Below are 12537 nucleotides of genomic sequence, written 5' to 3' on the forward strand. Positions count from 1 at the left end.
TAATTAAATCGCATAAAATATATTTTACATGTAGGTTAAGTGAGGGGTTCTAGCACGCAATATCTCTTGTGTTCAGTATTCAGAATGCTGGACATTTTATCAAGGGCATTGCCTGTTGGAACTGCTGGATTCAGAAAATGAACATATTCATAATTAATCCTTGCTTGTCCAACAGGGTGATACTGGAGTTGCTCATATTGTTATATGTTCTGCAATAATCGTTTGGCATCAAAATGGGGCTGGCAGCACAATGGGGGTCAATAAAGGCATTTGGAGTTGTGCAAGTCTGGTGGTGAATAATGAATCTGCATTTTAACCCATCCAAATCACTTTTTAACTATGACTGGCATATAGTGCTCTTTCAAATGTGCATAAAAGAACAGTAAACATAAGGGGCAGACAAGCAATCACATAATAGTGTGACTATTAATGACACTAATTTGACCATAATCAATTCAGAATAATTTCATAATAAGTCAATTTTGTTTGTCCAAGATATGCGACTCTTAAATAAATGCAGTATACATTAGGTATGCACAGCAGAACATCTAGAATATACAAAACATCTACAAGATACAAAAGCATAGGAATTGAAGATGTTTCTATTCCACATTTAGAGAATTTGAGTATTTTTACTGTAAGTGTTACATTACTGCTGTCTTATTTTTAAATAGGCTACTAAAATTTTTCAGATGAGCACATTAATTTAAATTAACCAAAAATCACACCTCATCTTATTAGACCTTCCTGTCAAAATCCACTTTCTGAAAATACACCTCCTTTTCAGTGACCTGCTATCTTTGGCTTCTTTTGTGAATGGTTTGATATTATTCCCATCTTTCTTTATATGTGGGAAGCAGTGTAGTGTTTATCAGTTGCACCTAGCCTTAATATATTCTACCTGACGGGATACAGTGACAAGCTCAAATGTGTGCAACATAAAAAAACACAAACAATTAATACTCAGTTACCTATAAACTCATAAAACAGTGCCCATCCTCCTTGCTGGAAAATCAAGTTGTAGAAGGCTTATAACAGACCAAATATATTTCCAGTACTCTGATTTGTGTGTTTCCGTGGATAGTTATTTATTTGTGTTTTTTGGATTACATACATTTGAACGCATTTAAGCTGCTGTGAAATCCTTGGCAGGTATTACTAATAAACTCTGAACTGATTTTTCAGACTGATCGCACTCTCAATGAGACATTTTTTATAGCAAACACTTTTATTCTTTAACCATAGCACTGAAGCATAAAAATCATTTTTGGCTTCTATCTGGCTAAATAACTAGCACAAGCCACATCTTCATACTCAAGTTAGCATGTTGCCGTGATATTTGCCTGAGGCTTTTTTGAGGTGCCCTAAATGAGCATGTTGTGACTCTGCATCTCCCAGGTAGGTATCAGACATGCTAAAGCTGCCAGTTCACTGTGGGCTTGAGGCAGTGGTATCAAAGGGAAAAAGCAGTCAAGCTGGTCCAAACATCCACCACAAACTATAGATAATTTATTCCTCTTAAACCAACCTCTTTTACAGTTGCACCACAGGCATGCTACAGCCTCTAGCCACAAAATGACCTAAATTGAGTTGGACACTCCTCAATTCTCCTTAGTTTTACTGTAGTGCATTGACTGCAAAAATAGGGCCCTAAATGATTACCACCCCTAAATAGCACAATAAATGATTAAGACGTCAGTACACAGGCTGACCAGTAGTAAGAGCCTTCATCATCGTAGAGAACAGTAAATGGTATAGAGGGTCATGGGTGCATTAACTAACCTATTTTTCCAGATATCCGTCGACCTTGCACCTTGAAGCACACACTGATATTGACACAGACGGCAGGCTGGCCATTCTCAGAGCACAGAGGCTGGCTGCGGTTCACGCTGACAGGCAGAATTATGAAGGCCTCCACAACGACCACAGCTCGTGTCCTGTCAGAGCAAAGGAGACTGCATCAGCTAACACATCTGTTTCATGGATCCCACAGAAATAAACCTACACTGGCCACAAGCTATCAAGGCTAGTGCTCTTTTAGTGTTCATTTATTGTTCAAGGCAATTATATTAGTGAGAGCCTATGCTTAATTGGGATTTTTTTCAAGTTGTCCTTGAAAGAAGATCCTTCAAAACATCACCATGCCTTATGAACAAGAGCGCAGTATTTGCCATAGCAGGGTTCAGTTGCATATTGATTTGCCAAGCCTTCGTATAGAAGCTATTATTGGTTATCCATTCCTTGTGAAAGTCTCACCTGAGTATCACTGCTGAATCGGACAGAAAGGCCCCGACTGCAATATCTGTGGGCAAAGGCAGATTTATGGATGTCACATCTGGAAAAGCATCCCTTAAATTTAGTGGTTTTCTCAGCACATGCACCAGCTGCAGAAAATCAGTTCCCTTCATATGTCCTCGATCTATCTATGACAGTCTGTTGAGACATCCTCCCTGCTCACTTGCCCTGAAAAATCACAGGGGCATAATGCCCAGTGGCAGTTGGGGAGCTGAAAATAGATGGGGTGGAATCATTGGTGTCAACCTCTTTTCGTTAATTTTCCTCAAGTAACAAGTGTGCTAACAATCTGAATACTTCAAGCAAAGCAACTGAAATTAAGAAACTGGATATGTGTGATCTTTAGATGGGCACACTGCACACTATATTTCACAGAATGCCTGCGAAAGCTTCCAGCAACTTCTCCTTCCCAACACCCCGGGCGCTAACCGACACCATGCCGCCCACAGTATGCTTATAAGCTGCCAGTGAAAAGCTTGATGGGCCCTCTCTTCTCTACTGTGAGAGTGCAGTGACAGCGGAGCTCACCTGGGTAGCCATTTCCATCCACGTCGATGCCTCCAGACACAGACTGACCAAACATCTTGAAGGCATTACCCAGCATGGCCCCAGTGATGCGCTGATGGTCACAGGTGAACAGATTCACATTAAGTGAAGATTCAGAAAATGTTATACTGTTCCATTTCTGCAACAGTGCACCAAATAAAAACAAAAATATTCAATATGCAGAGAGTTGCAAGAGTTATCTAAATAAACTTTTTTCTTCAAATTCCTGGAGATATTTACTTTTTTCCTTTGTGTGGAGAACTAGGACAGCCATCATAGTACAGAGGAAAGCGTTGGTCAGGGACTGGGAGGAACTCACCGCCCCCCCCCTACACACACACACACACACTTCCAACCCCAAACTCTCAGGATCCTTTGCTACCACTTACTTGGGAGAAAGTCTGCGTGATCCCTCTCCTCCTCCCGTTGTAGATATAAATAGCCCCTCGCAGATCGTCCTCCTGTGGTGCCCCAACTGCCACATCTGTAACACATCCACAGCTGGGGTTGCAGGGATATAATGAAATGAAGGCCTCCCTCCGTCCTGCATCAGCTGTCTTCCGTTTGTGTTCAAATCCACAAGTGACGCGGACTTTCCCCTTAACAACCATTCTGGCACGCAAATCTTCTCGTCCAAGACGAGGACGTGCTCAGCAGTGTTCCCAACGTGGAGTATTAATTTGTACCATGTCTCTCTGTGCTCCTGTGGTAGGCCATCCGTCCAAACCGCCCCCCCCCCCCCCCCCCCCCCGGCACCCCTGGCTACTGGCTTTAACAGACGCTGCTGTGAGGAACACCGTGGCTACGTCAGCTGCAACTGAATAATATGGGGCCTGTGGGTTTCACTCTGCAGCTGGGAGTATTCTGTCACTCTGACCACATCCTGAACAACGTTGAACGCCAGTACATATTATTAATCCATTACATCCATTTGCAGTGCTCACAGAATACACGTCGAAATTCTCAAAGTTACATGATGCATAAAAAATGGGTGAAACATTCCTAATATTAAGATTAAATTACCTGGGTAGCCATCGTCATCAATATCTCCAAGATTTGTGATGGCTTCTCCAAACCTTGCTGCATAGGTGTCACTACCCATCAATACAAACTCTTCTTCCAACATATTAGCCTGGAAAAAAGCCCCAGGATTTATGTTCCTTTGTAACAGTTCATTAATACAGGCATTCCGAAGCTATTTATTCTTGTCATGCAGAGTTTCCTGTTCTCAGCATTGTAGGGGAAGTTTAGCATATCATGATTGTCATTTAGCATACTGTGTTTCAAACAAATGTCATGAATCTAACTGCCAGGCACACTACATTTATCCCAAGACAGGAAACTCTGCATAATCAAAAGTAGGGTTTGTGCAAAACCTTGAACTCAGACCTGATTTGATAAATAATGAGATAATACTGTCATACACTCCATAATTGAGTCATAAGTAAAGAAATAACCAGAGATACTGAATTGTTAAAATTGTATGCAGCAATGGGTACAGCTAACTAGCATGGGTTGACATATGTAGCTTGAATTTACAGGAAGTATGGGTTACAATTATCCAGCCTATCTAAACACAAAATCTTGTGGAATGTCTCAGCAGATCCCAAAACTGATTTTCCACATTTCATATTCTAATAAACATGACTAAAATAGCCTCAGTTTAATGCAGGCCACTGAAGCGAGATGTATGGGGATGTAAAACACTTTCTGACACTTGCATGCCAGTCTACTGTGAGCGAAAACTCATTTTGGACATAGAGAAGTCACTGTAATAGATACAACTGAGTGCCAAACATCCCTTCTAAAGCTCATCCACAAAGTAAGCCCAGTCTGAGAGAAAGCACCAGCTGCACACAACGATGTGTCTGAATGGATACAAAAAGTCATCAGTGATCAAAATCTTCCACAATGGAAAAATTAGCCAAATATGGTTTCTTTCATCAATATCAAATTTTAAGAGCCCTAAAATGGGCATTTTATTGATATGGGGGGTTATTCAAAACTGTGGAATGACTATTTTTCACTTTGAAATTGTTCTTTAGACTTGCATGCCGACAATAGAAAGCTATATTTAACGTTGTAAGTGAAATGCTACTATTTGAATACACATATCATGGATGAGTGCACACTTTAATTTCTTTGGAAAGTGTCAACTGTCAAAATGATTAAATTATAAATTAACTTACACCCTCCATTGGCGCTTATGCATCTGTTACAGTTTTGAATAACTTATTTTAGTCTAGACCAACTCATTTAAGTCCTGGCCATAGTCACCATAGTCAAAACATTAGTTCATTGACATGAGGGCCCAGAGAGGATGTCACCTGAGGCCCGCAGGCATAGAAAAGAGCTCCAATGCAAAAAAGCACTTTCATGAGCCATTCCAAGTCAGTGCTGAACTGTATGGGTACATTTGTAGACAGCAGTGAATGTGACTTAACTCACAGCTCCATTGTTCATGTAGATGTGCACGCGTCCTTCTTCCCGTACAGTGCTGTACATGGGAGCTCCCACTAGCAGGTCAGAGAGCCCGTCTGAATTCAGGTCAACTGCACAGACGGCTGCGCCAAAATAAGAGCCCAGCTGCAAACAGGAAAAGAAGTGACCTCACACATTCACACACATGGAATGGTCATCCACCCAATTAAAATCAATGAGCATTTGGCTGTTAATGCCTCTCACCTTCTTGCCTGGGGCTTCAAAGATGATTTGTAGATTTTTAGATTCAATTTTGAATATCCACACCTAGAACAGAGAGAGGAGGTTGAGGCCATAAATTCACAAGATTGGCAAGGCCCAGTTAAAGTCAAGATACAGTTTCACTGTAAAAAGGGTAAAAATAGAAAAAGCAGGATTCTTTTGTAAACAAATGTAATTTCTTTCCAGTCATCTGAATCTCTATAATGGTTGAGTATCTTTACCTTTCCCTATAGGAAAATATGAGTTTTCAAGATATTCTCACATATTTTAGTGCAGAGGCCAAAAGAGACAGACTTGGAATGCATCCAAATGTCCTAGATTATTCTCCCTGTCTGCAAATAGTCTTTCAATGTCAGATGGTGTAAATGTTAAAAATGCCGGCTAATTAACTAATTAAGGCCAGAAGTTGGCACAAAAACCAGAAACATATATGGCCCACCTCTGCACTAGTTTTTGCCAAAATTCAAGCAAAAAACTGACAAGACAAAATGTTAAAACTCGACGAAACCCATTTGGAAAATATTCTGCACATTCACCACGAAAGTCAGGTCAAAATATATTGATAATCTTGCATTTATTTATTCTTTCATTTGCATATATAAATAGATGATGTACACCAGGGGGTCCTCAATCTTATACAGAAAGGGCCGGTGTGGGTGCAGGCTTTTGTTTCAACCAAGCAGTAACACACCTGATTCTACTAAATGAGCAAAGACTCTAGTGGTTGCTTAGTAGGAGCAGGTGTGTTACTGCTTGGTTGGAACAAAAGCCTGCGCCCACACCGGCCCTTTCTGGATACGATTGAGGACCCCTGATGTACACAATGTGTGAGTGAAGTGAAAACCCTATATCGGTGTAAAAGAACACACTGTATACCATTCTAGCCACTTCATTCCAAAACTATAGTTAAAGACAATTACATTTATTTGGTTAAGAATAATATATTTAAATTAGCCGAAACAATATTCCAGGCCAGAAATGGACAGAATCACATCACATCAACAACAACTGAACTTTTACTATCGAGCACTATAAATTGCTGGAAAATACTCCCAATTGGACAAATACAATAAATAAATAAATAAATAAATAAATAAATAAATAAATAAATAAAAACATGCACATTTCCTGTGTCCACAAAGACACAGAAGAATTCATCTGAATTCAGTACTTCTTATTAGTTCAGCACCAGATATTCTACAGATGAGTATCAATCAATCAAACTTTATTTATAAAGTTTGAGTTGTACGCAGCTCACATAACTGAGCTTCAGAATTAATGTGAATTAAAAGTGATTTTGACAAAATCACTGTCAAAAGTACAGGGCAAAGAAATGAGCTATAAGAGCGCTAGTTCTGTGAGATTGATGGTCACATGAACCACGGCAAGGTACACATGCATCCTTCTCACTATCACATTCCTCATGAGCCACACACACGAAGGCTGTACTGAAACCTCGCTAGTTTTATTAGAATGCAATGCTTGGGCATTTTGAGCTGCCATTCCTCAGGACAGATGAGACAGAACACAAAATGGCAAATGTGAGGCTGGGCATACTAAATTCAGTGTAGTCCCATGCAGTCCATCCATAACGGGTAAAAATCATAAATATACTTACTTTACCAATCTGCTCACTCTGCGGTGCCCCTCCCACCACGTCTGTTCTGTTTGGGTGACTGAAGTGGCCTGCCCCAACAGAGTATCCTGTTCAAGGATACACCATCCAAAATTAATAATTAACTGATAATAATAAATTGTTATTATTAAAAATAATAATAATACACCGGCTCCCATTACACAAAATAACATCACTCAGGCTGCCATTGCAAAAAGCATCATACAGTTATTACCAAAACATTCTGATTGCCTTTTTTTAATATTATTTTTCTGTCACATAAAAATGGTTTTCAAACACATTAAGCTGGTTTATAGCCATCAAAACATCAGACAAACGTCAGTACAAGCTGACTGTGTTATATTAAGACTGAAGTGTAACATTTTCAAAAGCCATTTTATTTCATTGATGTAGGACGTTTGGCAAGAAATTATAACATTTCCTCCAAATGTGTTAGGGCATTAGCAGTTACTCCCACAGATGAAGCTATGCCAGGCTGGTTGCATTCACAGTAAGACCTTCAAGTGCACATTCACTACTGAGACGCTGGTTACTAAACATGTTGTGCACAGTGTGTACAGTGCAGTAGCATGGGAAATGCACTTTACCTAAATAGCTTCCAGCATGCACAGAGCTCTCTTCTTTATAGAACACCGGTAGATTATCTTTTGATGTGTTGTAGACCAAAACAGAGCCAGCCCAGTGAGCAGCCCCAGGGGTGCCCATAACAATCAAGCCCTATTGCACACAGACATGACCATTACAATCAATGTAAATGCAGTCATACTGCAGCACACAGCTGTATAAAACCAGTAAAGAGCACATTCTGACAGCAGAGCAATTGATATACCTCCATCATAAAATTGGATATTCCAGCTTGGCAGAATTCATATTCATCATCCTGGCTTCTCCTGCGATCTGAAACAAAATGATGCACCATCGCAAAATGAATATGGGCATTTTATCTGAATATAATGAGATAAAATATGCAGCCATTCAGTAAAGTAGCTTCTCTCTTGTCATCTATTCTCACTGATTTATCCAGGGTTGGCCAAATCCTAAACCAATGTGTTGGTAGCACTCTGGGCTACCAAGCAGCCAAATCTGATAGCCCAGTCAACTTTTTGCTCAGCCAGGCTCAACTGGTAAATAGTAAATATAAATGTAACACATAAACACGCATAGTGGTTGAAAATAAAGTGCACCCTCTTCCAATTCTATGGCTTCCCATATTAGGACCATAACTAACACTCACCTACTCCTCACAAAATCCTAACAGGAGATAAATCTAACCTGATGTGATAAATAACCACACAACAAAAATGTAAAAGCATTCTTTGAAAAAGTATAAAATACATATGAATGTATATATACATTATATGTCTCTGTATGTATACAGAGAAAAGTTCTAAAAAGAAAATCTTTCTGGATTTAAAGATTCCGGGGTATCTAGAAGAGAAGAGTGAAGAACTTAGCTCTTGTTTCACATTAATAGTTTGATATGGGTTATTTACAAGTAAATGTTAATGTTGATTTTCATGATGTTTATGCTTGAGTTTTAGCCTTATTTCTTAACTGCATGTGTGAAGTTTAAACAATGACCGTTTGCCATTTCTTAACATTAGCATATTCATTTATCAATGCAAACAGGAGTCATGATTTCCTGAGTGTACAATATGCATCTTAATCGAACAATATGTATGAAAGTTATCTCTGACCAATCACATCTACCCATGCTATGTCAGCTGTTACTAATTGCCCTTTGCACAAATGTAATTACCTAAGAACTCAAACACTTGTCATGTACTCTTTAGACAGTTAGGAAGGCTACTTGTGGCCAAAATGTTTGTAGCACTGTTTTTAACAGTTTTACTTTGTACTTTCACATTTTTTTGACCATGAGAAATTAAAAATAAAGCAAGAAAAAGTGGTCTTCCTTGTGCAGTGTAATCAAACTTTTCTCTATGACTGATGGAATCCAGCAATGGCTTGGTCAACAGCCTTGATTTCAAAAGACAACACAAGACCTCATCCAGTCTTTAAAACTATTTAAACATTGTTTTCACGGGGAACCCTGTTTATATTCCTACAGCCGACAAAAACTAACATGATTTTACCCTATGGATCTACATAGCAAAGATGGGGTTCTTGGAACATTTCAAATATTATATCTCATTGTACCATTGTAGCAAGGGATAAACTGCTCTGAGTGCATCAGATTTGCCTCCAATTTGTAGCACAAACCATGTGGCAATTTTTTTGAGGAATAGATATTTTTCCAACGATGTCCACAGACCTATAAAAAGAAGTAAGGCAAATTTCAAACACAAAATAAGGCCATGATTAAGACTAATAATCAATTAGCTTATACACTTCCAATGCAGGAGCAATTAAGATTGCAATGATAGATTAAATGCAAAATGAAACTGAAAATGAAAAAAGGGCTAGGGTTAGCAAAGCTATTTGGAAATATTCCATTTGAAAAATCATTTTTCAGTAGTTTGTAGTTTTATTTTGAAATAAAACCTGTACATGTTTTGTAGTAATAACGAGTGGTGTAGACATTATCTGTTAATGAGTGGCTGGTTGTTTCAACACAAAAATATAAATTCTGGTGGTAAAATTCACTGAAAGAGGCTTTATCACAGGGCGTCCGGTAAGGGTGAGTCATTTTTGACCCTGTGGACACGGGGTGCATACATGATATGAAGATAACACAAGGCATAATAAAGTATGCCTGTTCTCAACTTGGTCAGGACTTCAATTCATTATGTGAATTGCTAAGTGAAATGTTTCCTTCATATACATTATGTCTTACAGAGGTAAAGCAATAACATCTTAAGTGACTAGTGGCCTTTGGCTCTGGAACGCGGTTTGATTTCCTTTTAGTCAGTTGGTGAAATGCTGTTTGGATTACATACCAATATGCTTCCATCAGCCTGCTGTCTGGACATGCTCACGCCAAGCCACTGATTGTCGGTTTCAGAATTGCAGTATTTCCCACAACTCCTGTGATTTTGCATGCCTGCAAAAAACAAGGCACTCACATTTTTTATTCACAAGGTCAGTATGTCCACTAAACATGCACCTTGTCAGTTGTGTAGCTAATGTGAGGCTGGTGACAATGAATTTCAGGCCATAGGCATTAACAAATCAATTATTACACCAGAATGTCTTCCAAAGTCTGACCAATTTGTAGCTTGAATTTGAGGTATCTAAATATGAGTATTTTCTTTTAAATCAGACTATAAAGGAAACTACCAAAAAGGAGTACAATAAAGCATTTAAACAAAAAGTAAAATTTTCATCAGAATGCTTGCACAGTGTTTATGAGGCTACACTGCACTTGAATAACTGTACAGCACTGCACTTTTCTCAGTAGACACAAGCCAAAGAAATACATTTCAATTTTCATGTTGCACTACAGATTGCAGCCATTCACGTCATGAGTGCTTCTTTATATCTTCTTGTTCAACTTGTTACATATAGCAGCACACTTAGAAGATGGCCCAAAAAGAATTTAACTGTAATAATGAACATATATGTATGTACTTAAATGAATCAATTCACTAAAATGAGTCAGATGACCTACAAAGCATTAAGCCCAGGATAATACCTAAAACTTTTAAATCTTGGATACAAATTGCAGTGATACTATCTAATTACTATCTAATAGCATAAGTCATATTCATAAGTGATGTCACAATTACAAATAGAAACAACAATTGAAAAGTTTAAAATATCTTAATTGTTCATGAGTGCATTGCTGATTTGAAGGGCTATGCCCAATACAAACCCATACGAATCTCCTCACAGGACGACTCATCGGTGATTTTGCACTTAAAAATTGCGCCCGGACTTCTGGCGCCCAGGTCAAAACTGGAGTTTGCAACCGGTGCTCCCACCAACATCCTAAAACAGACAGAACGTGGCATCGCACGTTATAACCAGCGGTGCACATCAAGGGCCGATCCGTTTCTTTATTTTGTGCCCACTTCTGCCGTCATTTAACTAGCTCAATCATATATTGATCTGGCATGTGTATAAGCACCAGCTACAGCCACATATTTTAACTGTATCCTAAAGATTTTACTATGCTCATGATTAGGAGTGAAAAAATGTAGTCTAGAGCTGCCAGAAATCGAAGGTAATTGGCTGGAACAAAATACAACACGTTCTAGGACCGGAGTTATGCACCCCTGCGTATAGCAACATCCTTTTAGCAAACAAAACAAGTAAATGGAAGTCCGAAAGAATGACCACAAATATGTTATCAATACATATAAACTGCTACTTCCGCCACAGTAAACGGTAGTAAATAAATCTTCAGTTGGACCTAAAGTTTTTTAGGTTATTTTTTTAAAATTATTATTTATTATTTTTTTGTTAACAATAAAATCAGTTTATTCTGTTTTGGTAGCAATCGCACTGTTTTTGGAGGCTGTGTATAAATCTACCATAACTGTGCGCTTTTGCAGTCGGAAACGCGTCCTAATTACTGCACACATTCTTCAACTAAAGTAATGTTGATGATCTGTTGGACTCTAATTTGGAGAATTACAATCAAAATATAAGTACTTAAGAAGTGCCCAACAGCCTCTTGACGTTTCCACTGTCCGTAAATTAAATACATACCATGTCTCGTTTTCATGTTTGTGAAGCAAAACCGAATATCCAAATATTGAACCGCTAGAGCCAGTGAAATTAAGAAAGTGGTCCGTATCCAAATTGTAGCTCCGGGTGAAGCTGAAGAGATGCCAAAAGTAAATGAGTGGACTAAAGATGCTGATGCGACAGTGAATCTTCCTGGGCTTGAATAGTTCCATATTTTAGAAAACTTTGCAAGCAACTTATTAAGTTATACTGAAGAGTCTTGCTTTGCATTGAACATTTGTAAGCCTACAAATCTATCGGCGTTGACTCCTGCTGTGCTTTATGCCTCCACGTTCACGCACGAGCGCATATGATCGTTCTAATACCCGTCACGTGAAACTTCAGAAACTCACGAGTTTTGAACTCTCCGTAGACACACATCTCATCATCCATTGCTGCAGCGCTCTTGTAATTTGCCTCTTGTAGCCAAGTTATAATCTCATATCCCAAAATTTGAGATTTAATTATTTCTAAAGATCATACGGATGTATGATTATATAAATGTTATTATAAATGCAATTATATAAATGTTTTATTTTTATTAGCTAAGTCTTATATATTCATAGCACCTAAGTCACCAGGGGAATGAACACCTGTTACAAGTAGGTTACAAAAAACCGTTTTGGGGGCAAATTAACTCTTGTTAACTATTTGAAATGGTTTTCCTGGGTGTTACAGATATACTCCTGTTTCTCTATTAATACTAATTTACCTTGTGAGCAATT

General features: G+C 38.6%; 1 protein-coding gene across 1 annotated transcript in view; it reads right to left on the bottom strand.

The window, feature by feature from the left end:
* itga4 (integrin alpha 4) overlaps window positions 1-12104 on the bottom strand; it is a 31411-nt gene extending 19307 nt beyond the window's left edge. Inside the window, exons 1-14 of the mRNA XM_035410243.1 lie at window positions 11795-12104; window positions 10956-11071; window positions 10081-10184; window positions 9341-9455; window positions 8010-8077; window positions 7768-7897; window positions 7163-7248; window positions 5527-5589; window positions 5290-5427; window positions 3865-3973; window positions 3231-3325; window positions 2824-2914; window positions 2257-2302; window positions 1783-1937 (exon numbers count right to left, since the gene is read on the bottom strand). Of these exons, the coding sequence (XP_035266134.1) occupies window positions 1783-1937; window positions 2257-2302; window positions 2824-2914; window positions 3231-3325; window positions 3865-3973; window positions 5290-5427; window positions 5527-5589; window positions 7163-7248; window positions 7768-7897; window positions 8010-8077; window positions 9341-9455; window positions 10081-10184; window positions 10956-11071; window positions 11795-11985 (1507 nt within the window). The 5' untranslated portion in view covers window positions 11986-12104. The remainder of the gene's footprint in view (window positions 1-1782; window positions 1938-2256; window positions 2303-2823; window positions 2915-3230; window positions 3326-3864; window positions 3974-5289; window positions 5428-5526; window positions 5590-7162; window positions 7249-7767; window positions 7898-8009; window positions 8078-9340; window positions 9456-10080; window positions 10185-10955; window positions 11072-11794) is intronic.
* Window positions 12105-12537: the final 433 nt, after the last annotated feature.

This window comes from Anguilla anguilla, chromosome 3 (genome assembly GCF_013347855.1).
Source record: "Anguilla anguilla isolate fAngAng1 chromosome 3, fAngAng1.pri, whole genome shotgun sequence".
Lineage (NCBI taxonomy): Eukaryota > Metazoa > Chordata > Actinopteri > Anguilliformes > Anguillidae > Anguilla > Anguilla anguilla.